Genomic DNA, 26936 nt, shown 5'->3' with positions numbered 1-26936 from the left:
CGCCATCAGTGTGCGTGTGTGTGTGTGTCTGTGGGTTGCCTACAGTGCGCAATTCAAAAAGAAAAATCATTGGTTTGACAAGGATTGCACTAGATTAGATTAAAGCATGACATTCTAAGACCCCTCAAATAAATTTCTACCAAAAATATATTCGGAACTTAGAAAACTATATCAAAAGACTATAAAATTAAAAAGTAAACAAGCCAAAACAGCAATATCATAAGATAAACTAAATGATCTACAAATGATCTACTCACGTGAGTATTGGAAATCAGTATTCACTTCTTGAAGATGACAGTAAAAATAAAGAAACTAATGATATTCCACTGAAAACATGGGAAAATCAGTTTTCAAAATTATTCCAACAAAAGACGTTTGAGAAAACTAGCAGTAGCAACGATATGAATATAAAATAAATTAAAAGAAAAAAAACCAATGGCCCTGACCTAATTTTTAAAGAAATGCTAATTACATCCAATGAATATATGATTGACCAGTTTCTTAAACTCTTTAATGTAATACTTAAGTCAGGTACATTCCCTCAATCATGAATCTTTTATAAAACCAACTTATAAAAAAGGAGACAAACTTGACACACAACTACTGGGGTATTGCCCTTTCGAGTTGCCTAATCAATGTTTTCTCTCAATAATAAATAAACGTGTAACTGATAAACAGCAGCAAGTATGAATAAATACGTAAAGCCCATTTATACACACCCTTCACAATAAATCCTGAGATTTTCTATAAAATTTATCTCTTTAACCCACCAAAATCGATTGCCAAGGCAGAGACTTTATATGTGTTTTGGCCTTTGATAAGAGATCTAAATCAAATTTGGTGGCAACTACATGTAACTGAAACCCTATTTGTATGCAAGTAGATATACATGTACTATACTGTTTGTATGGATGTATTACTTGTGTGTTCATGTATATGTTGTCTATGTAGTATGTATTATTAAATGCATATATACTCTTAAAAAAGGTAGGGGATATTCAGAAACAATACAAAACTGCGGAAATGCACTGCATTTTTTTTTTATAATATTAGAGGTAACCAGTGTATGTTAACAGGCCAATTGCCTACACATGAACAGTTCATATGGGCGGCTTATCTGGCGGCCCCATTTCACACGCAAAGAGATGCACTGTCAAAAGTGAAAATGGGACGTTTTGGATATTTTTGTCTTATTAATGAGTAATTGCTCCACCAATCCCCAGACATTCAGCAATTCGTCGTGGTATGTTCCTAACCAACCGTCCAATCACGATTTGGGGCAATCTGACCCACTCCTCTTGCAGTGCCAGGGCCAATTCTTGCAGCGTTGTCGGTTGACGTTGACGTCGACGAATACGTCTCCCGATCAAATTAAACGTAACACACTAAAGCAAAGATACGCTAAACAATAAATCTTATGCAAGAACCGATAGGAAAGCAAACATGGATAGGATAAACCAGCAAACCGCAGTTTTCATCAACCCTTCCCCGAAGTGTCAAATTTGACAACGAAGCCCTTCCACGTGTATTGCGCTATTGCGTGTCGCACATGCAGCTCAGTGGTCCTGTTGGGGCTTTAAGTTCTTTATCAAGTGTCCATGACTATTTATCATATCACAACCTGCATAGGTATTTTCATTTCAATATCCCCTACTTTTTTTTTGAGAATATGACATGCACACCGTCCTTGATAGACGATTATGCAATAAACACGTCTTCTTATCTATAAGGGGTAATAATACCACGTCACTGCATGATGCAACCGGGATACACCATACATCTGCAGCGAAAGTAGTCCAGGAAACAAAATGGCCTGTGGTTTACAAAATATTTGAAAACTTTTAGGTCCTATAACAAAGTTTTGATAAATTTTTTTCAGATTTCAAGTCTTGACGGTTGGAGTTTGATTATCTGAGCAACTGTTAGCCTGACCTAGGAATTTGCTTCATTATTTGGTAAATATTTTATTTCAAAGTCATTATTATGGATTTCCATCCATTTTTGTTATAGCCCACATTATCATGTGGACGTATTATAATTGCTGTTGGCCCTGTCCCTCCGGACGTCCGTTCACAATTTTTCTGTGGACACTCTACAGGTCACAAGTTTTTCGTGGACACTCTACAGGTCACAATTTTTATCCGATTTTGACGAAACTTGTAATATATAGAGAATCTCTAAGGAGTCCTTTTTGATATAAAAAATATCAACACAAGTCGATAAAGTAAAAAAAAAATGAGGCTCTGCCGAGTTTTTTTTTTTACTTTATCGAAGTGTTTTGATATTTTTTGATATCAAAAAAGACGAGTAGGAGATTTTATTTATCACCCAATCCTTTCTTACATGCAAAAATAAATAAATATAATTCTGTGCTATAGATTTCACTTTTACTGAACCCGATTACATTACGGCGTAGTGATACATCATTCTTTGACAGCAATTCATCCATTGCAAAGTCCTTTATGTTGACTCAGTGTTTCCATCAAGGTCAATTAAATAAAAATATTTCAGAAGTCCTGAAGAAACACCAAGCTCTACAAGAAGTAACTTTGGAACATATAATAAATAGTCAGAGAAAAACCTGTTCAACATACGAAGTAAAGATACTGAACAGAGCGTGTACTGAACATTCATTTATTTCCCGCCAAAAGGAATCATTTCTCGCTATATCTGACACAAAGTTATAATAATTCAACACCATTTTCAAGTAGAATTTAGCGATGAAATAAACATGCGACTTGCGCATGTTCGAGTCTCGCAACGGCTGCTCAGTTCAAACGTATTTTGTGTATGTTTTTAATCGCAGAATTCTACTTGAAAATAGTGTTGAATCATTAAAAATTTGTGTCAGCTGTGGCAAGAAATGATTCCTTTGGCGAATAAAGTACAATCAAGGTGAAAACTAGTAGTTAAGAATTCCAAAATAGCCTTAGAACAGAGGTGGGGAAGAGCAGTATTTTCATATTGCAGCTATAGAAGGCCGGATAGGAACTGTCAGTGGACATCGTCCGCTCAAAGACAGTTCCTAAAGGAACTAGGTCAGTCACTGAGTGTTATTATAGACAACATGTGAAGTAAACTGAACCTATATAATTATACATCAAGTCATAATTATTGCAAATGTTTTTTGAGATTGAACTAAAAGTGTGTGTTTTCAGTCATTTCCGAGGCGTTTAATTATGCAATATAACTGTGCTGTTCTCCTAGCGATTTTCGGTACCATTGACCCTGAAATTATAGGCAATATTTTGGGGTTGGGCCCTTTTTTAAGCTAGATTGATTGGACTATTTCGATATTGGAATGTATCGGACAATAACTTCATGAATTATGACCCTTGATTGTACGAAAAATCACTTTTTTTTTTAGCTTGTGGACACTCTAGAAGATGAAATTTGAAATGCATGTTTATGACTCAAAGATCTTGGTTCTTTTCGATATTCGCGTATATCGGATCGTAACTTCCTGAATTATGACCCCTGATGGTACGAAAAATCGCGTTTTTAGCTTATGTTCACTCTAGAGGTCACAATTATTATCAGATTTAAAAAAAAACGTTTACATTTTGAAATGCATGTTTATGACTCAAAGATCTTGGTTCTTTTCGATATTCGCATATATCGGATCGTAACTTATGGCCCTTGATTGTACGAAAAATCACTTTTTTTTAGCTTGTGAACACTCTAGAAGATGAAATTTGAAATGCATGTTTATGACTCAAAGATCTTGGTTCTTTTCGATATTCGCGTATATCGGATCGTAACTTCCTGAATTATGACCCCTGATGGTACGAAAAATCGCGTTTTTAGCTTATGTTCACTCTAGAGGTCACAATTATTATCAGATTTAAAAAAACGTTTAAATTTTGAAATGCATGTTTATGACTCAAAGATCTTGGTTCTTTTCGATATTCGCATATATCGGATCGTAACTTCCTGAGTTATGGCCCCTGATGGTACGAAAAATCGCGTTTTTAGCTTGTGTTCCCTCTAGAGGTTACAATTATTATCAGATTAAAAAAAAAAAAAAACGTTTAAATGTATCACCGTTACACCCTAATGACGGATGGGTTCGAAATTCGTGCTGCCTGACAAAATGACCGGACCTTGTACGCAAATAGTGTAAAAGTATGTAATACAAAGGTTGTTGACCCTCTAGAAGTCAGAATTGTTATCCAATTTTGATGAATAAACAATTGTTTATATAGCAAAGATCTCTGTTCCTTTCGCGCATAACGGACCAACTTACTGGAATATGATCCCTTATTGACGAGAAAATCGCGATTTGAGCTTGTTGACCCTCTAGAGGACACGAATCTCAACGAAACTGCCGCTCCTTGTACGCAAATTTGTAATACGAAGGTTGTAGACCCTCTAGAGGTCACAATTTTTGTCCGATATAGATTAAACTTAAAGTATGTCTTTATGTAGCAAAGCAGAATTTTAATATGTTTATAGGTTTTATTATGTCAAGTAATATAGTGTATTGAGTGAGTGCACCTTTAAACTAACAAAATGACACTAATTTTACTTGCAACTGGTCTATAATAACATCTCTCCTTTAACTTGGCTTGTTAACCTGTACTGTTTACTTAGAGCCCAAATCTTGGGGTGAGTACAATTCTACTCCCTTGGTTACAAGCAAGTTTTCTTTTTATCTGAACCTCACTTTAGACATCAGACATTAGATAGATTTCGAAGTGTAAGGACAATTTGATATCTTCAATCAAATTGTTAAACTTTATTTTCCAAATCTAGTTAGGTTATTTTCAGAGAATTGTTCCAGTTATACTACTTCAGTATTACAGGTACGTTGGCGCCCAACGTTCTGAAGACAAGGTACCTACAGAGTTCCAGAGGCCTAAAGATTCGCGTTCGCGGGATACAGCTGCTGTTTCATCGGTGGATCTTTAGAGACATTATCAGTGTTAATCTCATACTTGTGTTTGTGAAATTCTTTTGGATTTGTTCGGTAGGCCTTTACTTTAATTTACTATATTATTTAAAATACTGCAATTTTTGTTTTTCTATTTTCATAATCTAAAAGATTATATATTCATTATTTACATAGATTATTTCTGGTTAAAATCGGATTTGACCCACTGACATTTTTGTTGACTTCCTGTTTAGTATATAGGTCAGGTCACTGTGACCAGTAGGTCAAAGTCAACAAGTTGGTATTTGGGCAAAGTTTGATTGTAACTATTCTTTATAGCAAATACATATATTAGAACTTCATTTTCAGTATTAGGGTTTTCATTGATTAATTAATTCTTTTATTTTATATAGTTAACTTCTTCACAATTATATTTGTGAAATTATTTTTTTCCTTTAATTTATTAAATACTTGTTTATTATCCTACTTATGAAATATTGCATACATTTTCCACTTTTACTTTTTAACTTAATTATCAAAGAGTGAAAGGGTGTGTACTTGTGTATTTGGGTTGGTTATATTAGGTGGGATCGCGAGCACACATACCTGAACTTAGGGTTTTATATAGGATTTGTTTATTTAGTTTTTTTTCAGGACAGACTTACTTCACTTTTCTTTCAGTCTTTCATTCCATTTTATTTTCAGTTTCCCTCTCAAATAAATAACATTGTCCATTATTGTAACACACACATATTCAGCACTAACATATTTTGCATTCACAACCCTTGTATATGGTATAAATATTTGTATATATTTATAAATTGTTTTATGATTGTCACTGATTGGAACTTTGTTTAATTCGTCTTCAGTGATACCCCTGGTGTAGATTATTTATTTTTCAGGTTTTGATTTTGAAATTGTGTTTTGGGTTGATATCTGATTTGGTTTTGTGTACATTTTTTTTTACTTCTATTTGATTTTATATTGAGTTTGATTTTGTTTGCGCTCTTGTTTTTGTATTGAGTTTTGGTTTTGAGTTTAAGTTTGTCGCTTGTTGGGATTTTGACTTAGACATTGACTTTACATTAGACTTGACATTACATTAGACGTGACTCTGACTTGTGACTTGAATTCAACTGTTTACTTGGGCTTATTTAATTTTTGTTGTGATTTTAGCCTTTTTCTTGGGTTGATGTTTTATTGTTTGACACTTGTACTGAATTGTGAATTTGATTATTTTCATTTTACGAGTTTTGGATTCAGGATTTGTTGTGATTTGGTGTTTGATTATTTTGGTCAAAAGTGTTGTTTTTATTTCAGCTGTGCAATGGCAGAATCATTCCCCCCTGAAGAAGCTGATAACTTGTTAAAAACTTTTCTAGCCATGGGTGTTAAACCTAAAGCTTCCAGTAAAGAAGACCTTGAGAAATGGATGAAAGATTATTTTACAACAAAGGAAGAATTTCATACCTCACAAGAACATCTACCAGCGTTAAGTCGAGATAAACCACGCGAAGACATTAAGATGCTGCCAGCTTTACCCAAGGTGTCATTTTTCTCTTGGGATCCAGCATCCAAGTCTGAAGTTTCTTTTGACGTTTGGAAGTTTGAAGTTGAGGAGTTGGTTCAGTCAAGTTACAACAAGGAACAGATTCGACAAGCCATCTTTAAATCATTACGTGGTGAAGCAGGTAAGATAGTAATGAGGTTAGGACACAGGGTGGAGTTAGATCGTCTGTTAAAGAAGCTGAACAGTGTTTTTGGACGTGTTGAGGAGACACAAGATCTGTTAGCCGAGTTTTACTCTACGGTGCAGACTCCGAAGGAATCAGTTGCGGAATGGGGTTGCAGACTTGAAGATATTCTCCAGAAAGCTGTTAATCGTGGTGATGTTTCACAGGATGCTACCAACGACATGTTACGTACAAGATTTTGGAGTGGACTTACAGCCAGTATTAAACAGCAAACTGCGCATAAATACGATCGTATTAAAGATTATGAGGAATTGATGGTGGAAGTGAGAAAGATTGAATCTGAAGTTTATTTGTCATCATCGGAGAAAAAAAGACCATCTGCATCTCATCATATTAAAGCTGTAACAGAAGACAATGAAATGAAGAACTTAATAGCATCTTTAACACAGACTGTACAGGCACTTCAGAAAGATGTAAAAGATCTGAAGAATAATAGACCGGATCAGAGTAACAGTAGACAGGAACACGAGGAACCTACATGTTTTAGGTGCGGTCAAAAGGGACACATCCGTACAGGTTGTCGTGTTAGACTTAACAAGGATTTAAACTGCAAGAAGTCTTTGTCGAAGGGCAGACAATAGGCTTGGGAACTAAGAGCCCTGTTAGTTTATTAGGGAAGAGTAATGTAGCTCCAGTATTAATTGTAATTTGGACTGTCAAGCATTGTTGGACAGTGGTTCGCAAGTATCAACGATTTGTGAATCGTTTTTTTAGAGATAACCTTGAAGATGTTTGTGAGCTGCAAGGATTAGATACTTTGGTGAATTTAGAAGATGCTGGAGGAAATAAACTTCCATACTTAGGTATGATCGAAATCGACATTGAAGTTCCTAGGATGACATCAGCTGCAATAACATGTATATTTTTAGTAGTACCGGATACATCATACCATCAGATCACACCAATACTGCTTGGTACTAACATTTTACAACATCTTTTGGATACAGTTATCAAGAAACATGGACTTAACTTTCATCGACAACTTCAAGTGGAAACTCCCTGGTTGCTAACATTTAAATGTCTTAAAGTTCAGCGAAATGTGTACAAACAAGATAAGTGCGTGGGTATTGTGAAGTGTGCTGAACGAAATTCTATATTGTTACACAGCAATAGATCTACAGTTATAGCAGGGGTGGTTACTGCTAAATCAAGTGTTCACTGTAAAGCGATGTGTCAACGTTCTACACAGTCCACGATACCAGACACTGTTGAAATTTCACCTGTTCTTGTCGATTTTCATCCAGACAATAACGATCTTGTCTACATCAGAATTTCAAATCTATCTACTCATCCAGTTTCAATTCAACCACAGTCCATTATATGCGAACTACAACCAGTAACCATCGTAAACAGTATCAACAAGAGTAGTACATGTTCTTCTGTTCAAGTTGGAAGTGACTGCAGTATTTTGGATGAAATTCATCTTGGATCAGCACTTACCGTTAGTCAGTTAGAAGGTGTTAAGGATTTTATCAGTGAATGGTCACACATTTTTTCTCACAGTGATACTGATATAGGCTGCACTCATATGGTTGAACATGCTATTAACCTTACAGATGAAGTACCATTCAAGCAAAAGAACAGAAGAATACCACCATCTATGTACAATGAAATAAGAGAGCACCTTAATGAATTGTTGACTGGAGGAATTATTCAGAAATCGCAGAGTCCTTGGGCATCAAATATTGTTATAGTGCGGAAAAAAGACAACTCCATTCGACTATGTGTTGATTATCGACAGCTGAATCAACGTACCATCAAAGATGCTTACGCACTTCCCAGAATTGAAGAAATGCTAGATAATATGGTTGGAGCTAAATATTTTTCAGTCCTGGATATGAAAAGTGGATACCATCAGATGGCGATGAAAGAGTCGGACAAGGTAAAGACAGCATTTACAGTAGGTCCTCTTAGGTTTTATGAGTATACACGCATGGCCTTCGGATTGACCAACTCACCAGCCACCTACCAAAGACTGATGGAGGAGTGTTTAGGAGAGCTAAACTATAAGATCTGCATGATTTACCTTGACGACCTGATTATTTTTTCATCGACGTACGAAGAACATCTGGAGCGACTGCAACTGGTATTTAAAAGACTTGAAGAATGTGGATTGAAGCTTGCGCCGAAGAAATGCCATTTTTACCAACAGGAAGTTAAATATTTGGGCCACATAGTTTCCGCAGAAGGCATAAAGACTGATCCAGCAAAGATTGAAAAGGTCAGGGACTGGAAAACACCAACAACTCCAGATGAGGTAAGGTCATTTTTAGGTTTTGTAGGTTACTACAGGAGCTCTTGAGAACATCGAAAAAACAGATTGGAAGACGCATTTACCATCTTTAGTGCACGCCTATAATTGTACCATACATGAAACTACCGGTTATTCACCTTTCTTTCTGATGTTTGGGAGGAAGCCTCATCTTGCTGTGGATGTTTTGCTTGGTTTAGTTAATCAAGAGTCTGCAAACAACTACAGCAAGTATGTCGCTGATCTCAAAGATAGTTTGGAGATGGCTTATCTCAAGGCTTCTTCTGAGATTAGTAAGGCCCAGTCACATCAAAAGAAAGTTTATGACCGGAAGGCAAGGAATTCCATCTTGGAAAAGGGAGATCGCGTGCTTGTGAAAAGACTGTTTTTCAAAGAAGGTAGACACAAGATATCTGACAAATGGGAAGATTGCGTCTATATTATAAAGGAACAGCCCAATCAAGATGTACCGGTGTATGTGCTGCAGCGGGAAAATGGAACTGGTACAACACGTACATTACACAGGAACCATCTTCTTCCCATAGGAACTGTACCTATGGAATTATCCCAGCCGCCACCAGTACCGAAACCTAGAAGGAAAGTAACATCTATTCCTGAAATAATTCCAGAGGAACCAGGTACCTCAAGTGATGATGATCTGGAGATTGTTATTGTGGAAGGGAATGATGTAATCGATTCCCCAGCTAGCCCCACAGTACCTCTCCGTGTTGAAGAAGAACTGGAATCTCTATCCAACCCTTCATCTGAGGAACCAGATGTAGATGAGCCTGTACCAAGGAGATCCTCAAGGAATCGACAGCCACCAGCCCGTTATCAAGACTATGTATTAGCCCAGACTTCATCTTCTTCTGTTGTTCAGTGTCCAGCTACAGTCTTGGCGTTGCTGCTGTCGGATGATTTTATAGGTTTACCGTTTGAACAACGTAAAAGTCTAAGTAGTGTTTTAAAGTTGACTTTTGGTTTTTAGTGTTTTAATAGGATGTCGGGACGACATTTTTTTATTGGGAGGGAGTATGTAGCAAAGCAGAATTTTAATATGTTTATAGGTTTTATTATGTCAAGTAATATTGTGTATTGAGTGAGTGCAGCTTTAAACTAACAAACTGACACTAATTTTACTTGCAACTGGTCTATAATAACATCTCTCCTTTAACTTGGCTTGTTAACCTGTACTGTTTTCTTAGAGCCCAAATCTTGGGGTGAGTACAATTCTACTCCCTTGGTTACAAGCAAGTTTTCTTTTTATCTGAACCTCACTTTAGACATCAGACATTAGATAGATTTCGAAGTGTAAGGACAATTTGATATCTTCAATCAAATTGTTAAACTTTATTTTCCAAATCTAGTTAGGTTATTTTCAGAGAATTTTTCCAGTTATACTACTTCAGTATTACAGGTATGTGTGCTAATTCTCTTATTTTGGGTAATTGGGGTTTAGATGGAGCGGATGTAGGAATGATAGAAATTGTAATATTAAGCAGCCATTTTATTTAAATAGATAGAAAATAACATGTAAAGATCATTAGTTTTTCATATATACATATATAAGTAGATTATAAGGTGCCGTTTTGAAAGTATATTGTATGTATAATCAGAATAATGTTATTTTCCAGAATATAGTTATCTGAAGATTTTGTTCACCATCTTGATAGTCTTATTTAAAAACCCCTTCTTTGGGTATGTTATCAATTACTTATATTATATTTAGTATAAACTTAAGGCCTGTTTAATATGTTTAATTTAATTAGTGATGTATTTTAGTGTATAAATTATTGATATATTTCATTGAGTACCAATATGCATGCCTTACTATTATTTTATTGTACTCAACTGTTACTGTGATATGTATATTAATTTTAACGTATATATATTTCAGGGTTTTTAATAAAGGTTTAAAAACTAACCACCTTAGTTTTTATTGAGAATTTACACCCCCCGGTTACATTTATATCCCAAAGATTTCAGACCATAACTTCTTGGATTATGGCCCCTGATATCGCGTTTTCTTTAGCTTGTTCTCTATTCATCTCTTGCAAAATGTGGACGTATCTTGCCTGGCAACCGCTGGTTTATAGGTTTAAAATTCTGTTGAAATAATGGCATGTTTTTTTTGTAACTATATAGAGACACAGTATCCGAACGACTCGACAGCTGTCCTTTTCAGGCCCTGCGTCCTGCACCACTAACAAGGAAAAAAAACCACGGCGGGAACTTTCTCGGCCAATGCAAGGAACGAACACGTGACCGCCAGGCTAGCGAGCCAGTGCTTTACCCACTTAGCCACCGTGGCTCCCAAACATTCAAGGAGCTACGGCGGTTCAGTGAGTAAGACGTTGTCTCGATAACCTGGAGGTCCCGTGTTCGACCCCTGCGGTGGATGAATAAATAACGTCCGTAGTGGGTTTAATTCGATTTAAGTAATGCAGTGAGGTTAATGGGGTTCTGGAATGTCAAATAGAAAGAGAGTGGTATTAAACATGATTGACTGGGATTTAGAATTCTGCAGTTTCAAACGGATTCAGTACTATTATTTTGGTGAGATATAAAAGCAATTTCTTAAGGGAGAAAAGGTCAAAGTTGAAAGATATTTTAACAGACCTTATTTATATTTCTAAGTATCAATATTGATGAAAGTTTGAAGCTAATCAAAGATTTTTTTTTGCGATGAAAATCGATAGGGTTTATTTTCCCATGAAGCCAACTGGAGCAGGCATATCCTTGATGGCTTCAACCGTGGATGGGTCAATTTTTAAACCATCTGCAGTCAGTACATGTCCTAGATAGGGTACTACTAGGAGCTTCAGTTTCATCTTTGCTTTGTTGAGCTTGATGTTCTTTTGTCTGCAGCGTCTATGTCGTTATCAGAGAGGGGTCTGTGGACACTGGAACCGTAGTATCTATCGCGTAAGCAAGCCAATTGTTGACGGGTGGACGAACATTGTTAATGACATAATACGTCCACACTGAAATGTGTGGGCGTATGACGACGGCTAAATCTATTTGTTAAAGCCAACTCGATTTTTGTCAAGGTCGTTAAGACACGTGATTATTGGCGAGATTGTAGGTTAAGGCTAGGGTAAGCATTGGGGCTAGATCCAGGGTTAGTGTTAGGATTAGGATTAGCGCTAGCCCTGTTTACATCTCGTGACCTATGACGAAAAATTGAACTGACCTTATCATTAGGCACTAACCTTGGTTAATGATAATTAACCAAAACATTATGCTGACGAGTCGTTAAACTACCAGTTGTTTTGCTGAATGGCTGCTTTTACATAAAAATATAAATATAACCATTCTTTTTTTTATTTCCAGCTAGTGGTGAGCTGTGTGACAATAAAAATGAGTTGGTTACTTATTATATTCGTAGTTTCGATTGCACTGTATATTTTCACAACATGGAGAAAAAACAACCATAAGGCTCCTTTACCTCCAGGCCCATCTTTGTTAGAGTCTTTCAAGATCATCTGGGGGATAATTACCAGGAACGACATACATATTGTTGGAGAGAAATTGGCTCTACGTTTTGGGGAGATACTGATCATACGTTTTTGCGGATTGAATATCGTGTTTGTCAACAGTGCTCGACTTTTACGAAAATTGTTGACAAACGCCAAGTACCGGGACATAACAAATGATCGACCGCCTTCCTTTTTAAGAGATCATGTCATGTATGGGGGGAAGGATATAGCTTTTAGTGACTATAATGAATGTCAAACAAATCTGAGAAAACTATTCCTCGGAGTCGTACAGCTATATGGTGAAGGTGTTCAAGATTTTGAGAATATGGTCAATACCGAAATTGAAAATCTACAAAAGAAACTGATGGTGGTTAAAACTGGTCAATCATTTGACATGGATGATGCTCTGAAAATTTCAATTATAAGAATAATTCATCTATTTGTAAGTCCTGATCTTTATTATTAAAAGTAGATTTCCTTTAAATATCAGTGGGGTATATCGAGAGAGAGCGGGGGAGAGGGAGAGAGAGAGAGAGAGAGAGAGAGAGGCGGTATTTTGTTTTTTATACCCAATATTTTCATGTGGACGTTGTGCCATTGTAACATTTGTCCCTTCTCATGGTATCTGGCTTATGTAACAAAATGACAATATTAATAGGATTAGTCACGAATGTACCTTCAATATTTCAGTTGACAAACGAAACATTAAAAGAAGATGTCCAAGCCGAATTCTGTTCTATTGTAGAAAATTACGGTAAACGTTTCAATAGTATAGCCAGAGTTGACACCAATATGGCATTAACTTTGATTCCATGGCTGCGTCATTTACCGGGGTCATATGGTGAACTGGTTCAGGAATTACAGAAATACCAGAATAAGTTGATTGATTTTTTGCTAAACCCATCAAAAACAAAGGTAAATGTAATAATTTTATACAATACAGGACAGGAAATTTGTCCATATGTAGAGTGTTAAAACACATAAACCATACCAAAATAAGGCAAACACACAAAAAAACAACTTTGAAAACATTTTCATCCACACACATAACAGGAGGAACAAAGAACACCAGGAACACACATATTTGCACACTCTGTCAGGCTGCACACAAGACAAAGAATGCACACCAATAACCGCCTTCGCTAGGGTTACGATCTTGGCTAGCGAAGATGACCAATAACACACATATTAATTATTATTTTGAATATATATTATCTTATGGAAGCTCAGAAAAATCTTTTTAGAGGCATTTAGTAACTGGATAGAGCAATAAACTATAACACATACTTATGGAAGAAGAATTACTGATTTATTTAGGCGAAGTTTCGAAGAGTATTCTCTCATTTTCAGAATTTTCTTTTTATTCAGAAATGGAGACAAAATGGAAAATCTCTCCTCGCTATTTTATTATCTCAACAAGAGACTAACGATCAGATTACAGAGGAGTCTGTTAAAGGAGTTATCATTGATACGGTTGTGGCTGGCTTGATAACAACTAGTAGTTTCCTTGGTGGATTTCTCCTGCTTATGCTTCACCACCCAGACATACAGCGGCGAATACAGGAAGAATTGGATGAGGTTCTTGCAGGAAGACAACCAAGCCTTGGTGATAGATCAAGTTTACATTACACCAATGCGGCAATTCTGGAATGTCTCAGATACATCCGCCATCTTCCTTATGCTCTCCCACACATGAACAGAGAAGAAATTGAAATTGAAGGATATAGGATCCCTGCCAAATCAACGGTAGGCCTAAGTGTGGTGGTAACCTTGGGTTTTGTGTATGATGGTAACCTTGGGTTTTGTGTATGGTTGTAACCTTGGGTTTTGTGTATGGTGGTAACCTTGGGTTTTGTGTATGGTGGCAACCTTGGGGTTTGTGTATGGTGGTAACCTTGGGGTTTGTGATTCTATACAAATATAGCAAATTAGACACAAAACCCAAACTGTTTGTCCATCACACGATGACTGTCGTTGAGTCCATTGGTGTGATTTATTCCAGAAAGAGCAAGCGGGACCTTCTGATATAATTAGTATATTATCACAAACATTATCTGCTCATCCACAATTCTTGTTAGTGCTTTAAGCGTCAATTATTTTGAGATTTGGTTTTAAACTTGCTGATTTAAACGATTTCCCAAGATTCATTGCCCTTGTGCCAAAAAATTTGTAAATGCTGTGCAAGTCAGAGTATTTGATAGGTTATTTTTTTTTCGAACTCGTTTGTTTTGTTCTGCTAATCTCAAGGGCGAAATTCAGACTCGCCCTTCAACTTGCTACGGATACCGATGACGTAGACGCGATTTATGGGACACGATCAGCCATCAATGTTATTGTAGATATGTGAGTGTATATTCATTGTCGGACAACGCTATGCTTATATATATTATTCAGAAGTTAAAGTTCGTCGAGGAATTTTTAATCCGATCCTTAATGTAAATCCGTCGGCTTTTCGAGTAGAAATCGTGGAATAAGCTTTATTTTGAATGTTTCGATGTTTAATGACAAAAAAACCAATGTTGACATTTTCTCATGGTATGGGAGGCCATTATCTGAGGGTAGCCTTTTTCGATAATATTCCAACTAATTTTTTTTATTTTTACCCTATTTATAAAGTTGTCGACATACCAACTGTGATTTGGCACTGTATTAGTATTCACAGTGGTCATGAAGATATTTCCAAGATGGCGGCTATTCTTAGTGGGAAAATGGGACGATGTGAAGATTTTATTTAAGAGTAGTGTTTGGTGTCAATATTTATATTTTCGGGGTTGCAGACTCCATTTCTGACATTTACAAACTTGTAAAATGATCACATATTCATATAATTACCATATTTCCAAGATGGCTGCCATTTTTGGCGGGAAAATGGGACGATGTGAAGATTTTGATTAAGTAGTAGTGTGTCGGTACCGTGTCGGACCCATTTGGTATATTATCCAACGATAGAAATTACTAACTTATCCGAGATGACCACTGAGCTGATATCGATTTTTTGGGGACAGAAAAGGCCATTCACTTGGTCTCCTGGCATGAAGAGAGCGTAAAGACAGCGAGGGGTTTGCGCCACATTGACACGCGCCCAGCATGCTCCTTCCTGCCACGACCACACCAAGCGCTTTCTTCGCCCAGCGCGCTCAAGATCTTAATACGTTCATGACCAAGCTCTGGCTACGCGCACCGTGTTCGCACCATGCTCTCGCGGTTAGCAGTCAGACTGGGATAGTTCTCACCACACTTCCGTGACGTGCCTACCAGGCGTAAGCCGCCTTTTCGCCGCGCCTATAGTGACTGCGCCATGCTCACTCCGTCCTCATTCACTTTCAAAGCAGAGAACAACAAAACGTCAAGCAATCAAGAACATTTTTTAGTTTCTTGATGTTTCCTCTTAGGGTGCTAGATTGGAACTGATGGACGAGGCTCAGTACCTTACCTATATATACAAAAATGTCGTAACAGTGTAGCAAGCATGTGGCTAGGAGCTTCGTTCTAGCATGGCGGCAACGTAGTTGAATGAAAGTGGTCGGGGTGCGACGTCGTCGTTTAATTTGTGATATAGGTTGTTTGCAACAGCTTTCCTTTGGGCGACTCCTTCCACACGTAGCTTTATGTCAGTTGATAATATAATCTATGCGACGAAGTTTTTTTTATAACAAGTGTTACTATTTAATTTGTAGTCCTTGTTTTTATTTCTTTGTATACCACTTTATATTTAATATCATATATTTCTGTTCTACTTTTTAATTTATCGTTTCAAAAGTTGTAAGTCTCACATTTTTAACCATCGTTAATTTTGTATCTATAACTGAACAGACAACATAAACTGACAGTCTCGATGGCGCGACCAAGTCTTAAAATTAGACAGATCGACCAAGTAAATGCACTTTTTTCCTGGAAAATCGATATTAGCTCAGTGGTCAACTCGGATGAGGAATTTTCATCATTAGATAATATACCTAATGGGTAAAACACGGCAATGGCTTCCAGGAATATGCTACAAGCTTATACATAGCAGAATTAGATTTAGAAACCGTTTCAGTAAAATGTTTAGAAAACACCCTGCCACAAACGGCAGTCATCTTGGAAATATGCGGAATGAGTGAACATATCATCATTTCACGTAGCTGTTAATGACAGAAATCGGCTGCGTCCAGAAAACATATTGACAGAAAACACTACTATTTAATCAAAATCGGCACATAGTCCCATTTTCTCACCACAAATGGCAGCCATATTAGAAATATGCTAAATACTCGAGTATGTGAACATGTTATCATATTACTCAGTTGTAAACGACAGAAATGGAATCTGCGCCCCGAAGACAGATATATTTACACCAAAGACGAATACTTAATCAATATCAGCACATCGTCCCATTTTCCTGCCAAAAATGTCGACCATATTGAAAATATGCAAAATAGATGTACATGGGATCATTTTACACGGTTGTTACTGAGAGAAATGGAATCTGTGCCCCTGAAAAGATATTTATTGACACCAAAGAGGACCACTTAATCAATATCAGCAATCGTCTCATTTTCCAGCCCAAAAATGGCCACCATCTTGGAAATATGCAAAATAGGTCTACATGTGATTATTTTACACATTTGTAACTGGCAGAAACCGAATCTGTGCCCCTGAAAACATATTTTTGACACCAAACACTACTACTTAATCGAAATAAGCACTTCGTCCGATTTTCCCGCCAAAATTGGCCGCCATCTTGGAAATAAGTGATCGAAAAAAATCTGAAATATTTTCACGACCCCTGCCAATATTAATACTTTGCCAAATCACAGTTGATATGTCGATAACATTATAAATAAGGTAAAAATAAAAAAAAAATAAGTTGAATATTATCGCAAAATGGCTACCCTCAAATAACGGCCTCCTATACTATGAAGACCCTCTCAGAAAAAATGTCAACATTGGTTTTTTTATCATTAATTATCAAAACCTTCGAAATAAAGCTTATTCCACGATTTCTACCCGAAAAGCCGACGGATGGTAATTATGTAACAAACCCAATCGGACTATTTATTTTAATTTTACTTTTCTCTTAAAGATCATCACCAACCTATGGTACATGGCTAAGGATGAACAGCAGTGGGATAATCCGGACGTATTTAATCCGGACAGATTTTTAGATGACGACAGAAAGTTGGTTCCGGCTAATCACCAGCTACGGCAACAGTAAGTGCAGTTTGATTTTGTTTTAGGTAGCTAAGTCTTTAACCCAATATAACCCAAAAGTCTTCGATATTGAGGGGGGGGTGGGTGGGTGGCTGAATGGTTAGCTTGTGCGCGCTGTATCATAAAGTCTGTCATTGAGTCAACTGGCGTGGTTTCGATTCCCCGGTTGTACGTGACAAGGAGAAGGGTGGCCTGTCCAACCTCGTGGATTTTCTCCGGGCCCTCCGGTTTCCTCCCACTGCTAAAGAGCCCTACGTGCAAGCGAATAATGGAAATTAAATTGAACCATATGGTAGTCCCGAAATGACCTAGTTTGTGTCAAGTGGGCGTAAAAACGGAAAGGATTAAATGTAAATCAGTTTACATGCATTCATATTACATTATTATATGCGTTGCTACCCATTTGTGACAATTTCTATGTCCCAAATATTAGCTCCCGATTTAGCTCCTTTAAAGTCAGTGTCCATTTTTTCTCTGGGTGAACAGAAGATACATAATGACGCTATAGCTTCTTGAAACAACGTTTAGAAACAATACAGATGACACTGTTCAAATGCTACCAAACCTTTCAGTATGGCTGAAAGATATCGATAAAATTTGTCGAAAGTAACAGTCGTGCTTCTGTTCTTACCATTTTACCATTTACAAGCACAATTTACTGTTCTGCTCCGACTGGGCTAATGAAGTCGAGCATACGCCATACAGTGTACTATAATGTGTATTTTGCCCAGACAGCGGTGCTACCGCCTACCAATCTTTAATTTAGTATAACGTTTGAATTGTTGCGCCTGGAAATATGATTCGAATAACTAGATTCTATTGTTTAGTATATAGAAATAGATTGGTCATATCCTGTAAGAAAGTATTAATGGAAGAAAAATAAACCACATTAACCACATTGAACGGAAAAATGCCATTTAATGAATATATTCACTGATGTTTGTTCCCTTTGTTTACAGACTAATGCCATTTGGAGTTGGAAGAAGATTTTGTGTCGGTGAATCGTTTGCTAAATCACGTATATTTCTATATGTGACCTCATTGCTTCAGAAGTTTAACTTCCGACCAGATGGCAACCCACTGGCACCAGAAGACTCCAAACTATGGACATTAAATACTGCCATGCATCCCCCATTTCTGAAATGCATCATTGAACAACGCTAATTATCTGATTAAAAAACACAAATCCTAAACGAAATATATTGTACACAGGCCCTTCTTACTAGTGTCTGGCTTTTATTTTAATCCCTTCAAGGGCATGTCTTATTGTAATCGAATCAATTGTCATTTAATAATTTTTTTTTAAAAGAGTCTATAATTTGCACGCTTTTAAAATTTGCATCAGATTGCAACGCAAATAACATAATGATTGTACAGAAGCCCTTCTTACTATTGCTTGGCTTTTATTTTAATCCCTTTTAATCCCTTCAATAACTAATTGTAATCGAATCTGTCATGTAATAAATTTATATTTTTTTAAATAAAGAGTCTATAATTTGCCGTTGATATGCATAGGCTATTTTATTTAAGGGGTGGGGGGGGGGTATAAAAAAAACCCTATAAACCTACAGCTTCTAAATCAGCTAATCTGTCACAAAGAAAAGTCATATGTTCTTCTGTTGTTCTGGTGAAAGAAGCAATGACACATACGAGGCATATTTTAAAAGATATGCAATCATAATGGACCAGGAAGCCACGGGGACTCAGTGAGTAAGACACTAGCGCAGAACTCCCGATGTTCGCTAACGGTCAAATAAAAATATCGTAGAGATTCCTTGTCAGTTGTGAAGGAGAGATGGCCGGGTGGGTAAAAACAGGAGGCCTGTTGTAGGCCTACACATTAGCGTGCATGTAAAATATCCCTTGGCAGTTGGAATTCGATATAGAAGTAGGCCATAGCGCCTCTGTAGGGCAAAAGTTCTCGCATAGCACGCTACATGGCGTATGTCCGTCTTCAATATCCCAGTTGGAGCAGAACAGTAGAAATTAAGAACTATTTTTGGACTGATCTTCCTATTAGAAATTAAAGATGCATTATGTAAGATTCAGATAAAGAGTTGACAGGTCTCGCTATAATAGTCAAGAACTAGATGGTGGAAAGGGAATATCTTGAAAGTTTCAGTCAAATTCCTTCGTTCTGAACGAAGTTCTAGCTGTTTGGAGAATATAGCGAAGTCTCGATTGTCATTGCTACCGTTGTAACGATAAAGCCTAGATTATCCATTTGTAAATTAAATTATTAACTGTCGATCTGGTTTCAAACCAAGATCGAGCATCCGATTGTGTAGGGAGTTAATTATGTTAATAAATGTCTAATTAGTGAATTATATAACATTGGAAGCCAAAAGAACGACATGGAGAGAGAGAAAGAAATGGGGTTTAACGTCCACTCGACACAAACCAGGTTATTTCGGTACTAACACATGGTTGAATTTTATTTCAATAATTCGCTTGTACGTAGGGGTCATTCACAGTGGGAGGAAACTGGAGGACCTGGGAAATTGTGGGCGAGGTGCATGTACTTGACTAGTACTGATGGTGATCTTGGTAGATATCTGCAACCATGCTGTAATAGAACTAAGCTCAGCTCCTCGATGCATACGTACGCGACGCGAAAATCTGCCCAAACTCTAAAACTACACTTACGTAGAGACGTGATACGGGTGGGAAAAATTCCAATTGCCAAAAGTCTCTAATCATAGAATCAAACATATCCTGCCCCAAACCATGAACAATCAAATTGTTTATTTCTGCTTAGCTATAGTGGAAAATGTTAATCATCGAACTCCGTCCAAATGTTCACATAATAGACATTTACACCAAGTATGGACATTCTACTCCAATGAAACACTTACACTGAAACGTTCCCATTACTTTTGGATTAGGCCGAGTTTTTCACCGGTGGAAAACGGGCCTAAGCTGAAAATTCTATTAAGGAACTTATAGTCGAGGTATTGACGTGGCCTACTGAAACTATATTCGCATTTAAAAACACGGTTATCGTTTACCAAAGCCTCAATAAATCAAATTGTTTATCTTTGTGTATCCTAAGTGGGAAATGTTCATCATCGAACCTAGAAATGGTTCCACTACTCATGTCTTCCGCCTTACTCCAGCCACAGTAGTGGCTCGTCCTACGGAGTTCCTTTGCGCACGTTTTTTTAGTCAAATGACTACAAAGCCTCAATAAATCAAATTGTTTATCTTTGCTTATCCTTAGTAGGAAATGTTCATCATCGAACCCAGTCAAAACATTTATCTAATCAACACCTACGCCGACTTTGAAATTCTACCTCAATTGGAGGGGGTGTAACTGTTTTCCAGTTAGCCTAAGCCGGAATGTGCTCGTCATGGAACTCCGTCAAGGCAATGGCCTACTTAACACCCAAACCCAGGAGCCAGTAGCGGCGCCAGCCGTCGGTGATTGCTGGGGGGGGGGGGCAAAGCTGGGGCAAAGTCCAAGGTTAAGGGGGCAAAGGCACGAGCTTCAACTAGGGGTAGAGGGCCTCCCCCAGAAAATTTTGAAAAACAGGTTGCCGGAAATGCAGCCTGGCAGTATTTCAGGCACTGATCGATGAGGTAAAGTGTCAAACGAACGGACTTGCGAATCACGACGAAGCCCACTCACGAGCGTCAAAGTAGGGAGTCCTCCCCTAGAAAATTTTGAAAAATAGACTGCTGAAAATGCTGTCTTAAATATTCTGTCAGGCACCGATGGTCGAGATAAATAGATCTGACCAGATACCGTCCGTCGCCTGATCACTAGTTTATCCGACTAGAGAACAAAATGTCAAACGAACGGACTTGCGAACCTCAACGAATTCCCCTTGTGAGCGCCAAAGTAGCGAGTCCATTGGAGACCTCGCCAAGAAAATTTTGAAAAATAGACTGTCTGAAATGCTCTACAACATGCAAGTTTATGGCTGAGTGCCAGGAGCTAGCAAAGGTGCAATTAACATCTTAAGTACAAAAGGTTTGAGGAGTGGAAATAGCAGATGTACGTTGGGATGGCCTAGTGGTGTAGAGTGTCACGCTTCGACCTCTAGCTGGCCGGTCACCTCTGGCTTGCGGTTGTGGTTTCGATCCCTTGTGTGAGCGTATGTGGTTTGGAGACAGGGGCGCCTTCTCAACCTCGTGGGTTTACTCCGTTCACTCCCGTTTCCTCTCACAGGAAAGACCACTGTGCGTGCGCTAAGATAATAAAGATGTTTGTATGAATGTATTACTTGTGCGTTATCTATATGTAGTATGCATTATTAAATGCATATATATATATGTCTAAGTGTATACGTATGCATGCTGTCCTTGATAGATGATTATGCAATAAACATGTTATCTTATCTTATGTATAGGCGCAATATCTCTGTTCACTGTGTCACTGCATGGTACACCATACATCTGCGGCGAAAGTAGTCCATGAAACAATATGACCTTTAGTTTACAAAATATTTGAAAACTTTGAGGTCCTATAACAAAGTTTTGATAATTTTTTTTCAGATTTCAAGTCTTGGTGGTTGGAGTTTGATTAGCTGAGCAATTGTTAGTCTGACTTAGGAATTTGCTTCATTATTTGGTAAATATTTTTTTTCAAAGTCATTATTATGGATTTCCATCCATTTTTTTATAGCCCACATTATCATGTTGACGTATTATAACTATCGTTGGCCATGTCCCTCCGGACGTCCGTTCACAATTTTTTTGTGGACACTCTACAGGTAACAATTTTTATCCGATTTTGACGAAACTTGTAATATATAGAGAATCGCTAAGGAGTCTTTTTTGATATAAATAAATATCAACAAAAGTCGATAAATTAAAAAAATGAGGCTCTGCCGAAGTTTCTTTTTTACTTTATCGACGTGTTTTGATATTTTTTGATATCAAAAAAGACGAGTAGGAGATTTTATTTATCACCCAATCCTTTCTTACATGCAATAGATTTCACTTTTACTGAACCTGATTACATTACGGCTTAGTGATACATCATTTTTTGACAACAATTCAACCACTGCAAAGTCCTTTATATTGACCCAGTGTTTCCATCAAGGTAAAACGTCAACACTGAAATGTGGGCGTATGAAGACGGCTAAATCTATTTGTTAAGGCTAGCTCAATTTTTGTCAAGGTCGCTGAGATGTAAATAAGGTTAGGGCACGTGATTGTTGGCGAGATTGTAGGTTAGGGCTAGGGTAAGCATTGGGGCTAGGTCCAGGGTTAGGGTTAGGATTGGGATTTGCGCTAGCCCTGTTTACATCTCGTGACCCATGACGAAAAATTAAACTGGCCTTATCATTGGGCACTGACCTTGGTTAATGATAATTAACCAAAACATTATGCTGACGTGTCGTTAAACTACCAGTTGTTTTGCTGAATGGCTGCTTTTACATAAAAATATAAATATAACCATTTTATTTTTTATTTCCAGCTAGTGGTGAGCCGAGTGACAATAAACATGAGTTGGTTACTTATTATATTCGTAGTTTCGATTGCACTGTATATTTTCACATGGAGAAAAAACAACCATAAGGGCCCTTTACCTCCCGGGCCATCTTTGTTAGAGTCTTTCAAGATCATCTGGGGGATAATTACCAGGAACGACATACATATTGTTGGAGAGAAATTGGCTTTACGTTTTGGGGAGATACTGATCATACGTTTTTGGGGATTGAATATCGTGTTTGTCAACAGTGCTCGACTTTTACGAAAATTGTTGACAAACGCCAAGTACCGGGACATAACAAATGATCGACCACCTTCCTTTTTAAGAGATCATGTCGTGTATGGGGGGAAGGATATAATTTTTAGTGACTATAATGAATATCAAACAAATTTAAGAAAACTATTACACGGAGTCGTACAGCTATATGGTGAAGGTGTTCAAGATTTTGAGAATATGGTCAATACCGAAATTGAAAATCTACAAAAGAAACTGATGGTGGTTAAAACTGGTCAATCATTTGACATGGATGATGCTCTGAAAATATCAGTTATAAGAACACTTCATCTATTTGTAAGTCCTGATCTTTGTTTTTAAAAGTAGATTGTTTTTTTTTAAAATATCAATGGGAGAGAGAGAGAGAGAGAGAGAGAGAGAGCGCGCGCGAGAGAGAGAGAGAGAGGGCAGTATTATTTTGTGTTTTATTTGCCAACATTTTCATATGGACGTTGTCGTCGCCCCTGTCCATCCGCCCATCCACAATTTGTGGAGACGCTACAGGTCACAATTCTTATCCGATTTTGACGAAACCTAAAATATATAGGTTTATCTCCTGATGGTCGCGATTCCTTTCGATATTGGCATGTATCGTATCGAAACTTTATGGATTATGGCCCCTGATTTTACGAAACATCACGTTTTTAGCGTGTGGACACTCTAGATGCCACCGAAAGATACCGGTTCCTTTCGATATTCGCACATATCGGACCTCAACTTCCTTGATCATGGACCCCTGGAGGTCAAAAAATTTATCTGATTTAAAAAAATCCACTCAAATGTATCACCGTTACACCATAAATAGGACCGAAACTGCCGGACAAAATGGACGCTCTATCTACGCAAATAGTGTTAAAGTATGTAATATAAAGGTTTTGGACCCTCTAGAGGTCTGACGAAACTTATAACATGTGTGTATGTTCCACAGATCTCGGTTCCTTTCAATATGGGGGGTTGGATGGCTGAATGGTTAGCGTGCGCGCGCTGTATCATAAAGTCTGTCATTGAGTCGACTGGCGTGGTTTCGAATCCCCGGTAGTACGTGGCAAGGAGTAGGGTCGCCTGTCCAACATCGTGGGTTTTCTCCGGGGCCTCCGGTTTCCTCCCACTGCTAAAGACCCCTACGCGCAAGCGAATTATGTAAATAAAATTAAACCATATGTTAGTCCCGAAATGACCTACTTTGTGTCGAGTGGACGTTAAACCCCATTTCTCTCTCTCTCTCTCCTTTCAATATTCGTGCATATCGGACTGTAAGGTCACGGATTATGGCCCTGATTGTACGAAAAAATCACGATTTTAGCTTGTGGACCCTCTATAGGTAACAATGTTTATCCGATTTTACAAATTGTTTAAATATTATCATCATTACACCCTTGTGACGGTTGAGTTCGAATTTCGTGAAAACAGACATATAAACTGCCCGACAAAATGACCGCTGCTTGTACGCAAATAGTGTAAAAGTATGTAATACCAAGGTTGTGGACTCTCTAGAGGTCAGACTCTTTATCTGATTTTGAAGACACTTAAATGTATGTCTATATCCCAAAGATTCCGATTCTTTTTGATATTCGCGCATATAGGACCATAACTTCCTGGATTATGTCCCTTGATTGTACGAAAAATCTCCTTTTTCTAGCTTGTTTTCTGTCCATCTCTTGCAAAATGTGTGCATATCTTGCATGGCAACCGCTTGTCTATTTTATTTTTTGTTTGCTTCTTTTAATTCAATGAAGATATAACACCGACTGTTTAAATTTTAGAGGACTCTTGGTTTTATTGTCCATCGTGGTCCTGAAGCAACGAATGCAAGTTTTACAACAACTGAACTTTGCTAGATTACTTTGCTACATTTTCTTCGTTTACTGCAGGAACGTGAACAGTCTAGAAGTTGTGACACTAACACACTCAAATCAAATATAGCGACCTATACGGAAACCTTGACATTGAACTAGTCTTGAACTTTGCAACTCGATTATCACAGGTGGACATTTTAGTTGGAAATCTCGAGACTTGGTATTCGCGATGATTGCGGAATCTGATGGGTGAGCACACAATCGAAATTAGTGCTGAAATATATTACGTGAAGGCCTTGATATGATGCACGGGTTACAGCGAGATCAAGTCGTCTATTGAAGATGATTGTCCATTTCCTACACCATAAATCATTAGCGAACGCCTCTAATGAAGAAATGAAGAACTTGAGCGGTACCAGATGAGACTTAATTTAGCATGCATTGTGCCATTGTTACATTTGCCCCTTCTCATGGCATTTGGCTTATGTAACAAAATGAAAATATTAATAGGAATAGTCACGAATGTACCTTCAATATTTCAGTTAACAAACGAAACTTTAAAAGAAGATGTCCAAGCCGAATTCTGTTCTATTGTAGAAAATTACGATAAAGGTTTCACTAATATAGCCAGAGTTGACACCAATATGGCATTAACTTTGATTCCATGGCTGCGTCATTTACCGGGGTCATATGGTGAACTGGTTCAGGAATTACAGAAATACCAGAATAAGTTGTTTGACTTTTTGCTAAACCCATCAAAAAGAAAGGTAAATGTAATAAATTCGTGAGTCATGGCGTAACGTTATGTAAACATATTTGGTTCAATTTGGAGCTCTGTTTTAAGCGTACTGTTTTTGTAACGGCAGTTAGCTATTGGTTGACCAGTCATACTTTGGAACAGAAATTTACCTCCGTTAAAGCAGTGTATAGTGGGATTACGTATAATCAAACGAAACACTACGAGGAGTATGTCTTTTTAGAGTTTTAGAGGCATTTGTAACTGGATAGAGCAATAAGCTATAACACATACTTATGGAAGAAGAATTACTGATTTATTTAGGCGAAGTTTCGAAGAGTATTCTCTCATTTTCAGAATGTTCTTTTTATTCAGAAATGGAGACAAAATGGAAAATCTCTCCTCGGTACTTTATTAGCTGAACAAGAGACTAACGATCACAAACCTTATCTAGAGCAGCTGCCCATTATTTTAAGATTTGGTTTTAAACTTGCTGATTTAAACGATTTCCCAAGATTTATTGCCCCTGTGCCAAAATTTTGTAAATGCTGTGCAAGTCAGAGTGTTTGATCGGTTTTTTTTTTTCGAACTCGCTTATTTTGTTCTGCTAATCACAAGGGCGAAATTCAGACTCGCCCTTCCACTTGCTACGGATACCGATGACGTAAATGCGATTTATGGGACAAAGCTTAGATGATTAGGTTTCAAACTTTTCAGGATTGTTTGGTTAGTTATAAAGAGGATTCATGATGAGCCATCAATGTTATTGAAGACATGTGAGTTTATATTTATTGTCGGACAACGCTATGTTTATATTATTCAGAAGTTAAAGTTCGTCGAGGAATTTTATTTAAATTTTTACTTTTCTCTTAAAGATCATCACCAACCTATGGTACATGGCTAAAGATGAACAGCAGTGGGATAATCCGGACGTATTTAATCCGGACAGATTTTTAGATGAAGACAGAAAGTTTGTTCCGGCTACTCACCAGCTACGGCAACAGTAAGTGCAGTATCACTTTTTTTAAAAGTAGCTAAGTCTTTATCTCAATATCACCCAAAGTCTTCCACATTGAAAACAAATTTTATTTTTCAATTTAAATCAACGTTGATGTTATGATCTTACCGAGAAAAGTTGGGC

At 37.5% G+C, this 26936-nt stretch overlaps 1 protein-coding gene and 1 long non-coding RNA gene across 3 annotated transcripts; both read left to right on the top strand.

The window, feature by feature from the left end:
- The first annotated feature begins 12184 nt into the window (after positions 1–12184).
- Positions 12185–19050, top strand: LOC126821944 (cytochrome P450 2C31). Of its 2 annotated transcripts, XM_056101524.1 has the most exons (5): positions 12185–12799; positions 13048–13272; positions 13726–14103; positions 17423–17550; positions 18510–19050. In XM_056101524.1, exons 1-5 carry the CDS (start codon positions 12239–12241, stop codon positions 18712–18714), a joined length of 1497 nt encoding a protein of 498 aa, XP_055957499.1. In that variant the 5' UTR covers positions 12185–12238; the 3' UTR covers positions 18715–19050. The 2 variants fall into 2 exon arrangements, with proteins under 2 accessions (XP_055957499.1, XP_055957500.1); XM_056101525.1 differs by lacking the exon at positions 13048–13272.
- A 2925-nt stretch (positions 19051–21975) lies between these two features.
- Positions 21976–25779, top strand: LOC130013004 (uncharacterized). Its single transcript, XR_008788277.1, has 3 exons — positions 21976–22123; positions 22976–23560; positions 25602–25779. It is a non-coding gene; the product is annotated as an uncharacterized LOC130013004 (long non-coding RNA).
- Positions 25780–26936: the final 1157 nt, after the last annotated feature.

The sequence above is a fragment of the Patella vulgata genome, chromosome 5 (genome assembly GCF_932274485.2).
Source record: "Patella vulgata chromosome 5, xgPatVulg1.2, whole genome shotgun sequence".
Taxonomy (NCBI): Eukaryota; Metazoa; Mollusca; class Gastropoda; family Patellidae; genus Patella; species Patella vulgata.
The sequence above is the reverse complement of the archived record's forward strand: the minus strand, read 5'-3'. Positions and strand labels throughout refer to the sequence as shown.

Bases quoted from the DNA above. Each gene is read 5' to 3' on its own strand.
- LOC126821944 (XM_056101524.1), top strand. From the start codon at position 12,239: ATGAGTTGGTTACTTATTATATTCGTAGTTTCGATTGCACTGTATATT. The intron at 12,800-13,047 runs GTAAGTCCTGAT...TCAATATTTCAG, and splicing joins TAAGAATAATTCATCTATTT to TTGACAAACGAAACATTAAA. The intron at 13,273-13,725 runs GTAAATGTAATA...CTTTTTATTCAG, and splicing joins TAAACCCATCAAAAACAAAG to AAATGGAGACAAAATGGAAA.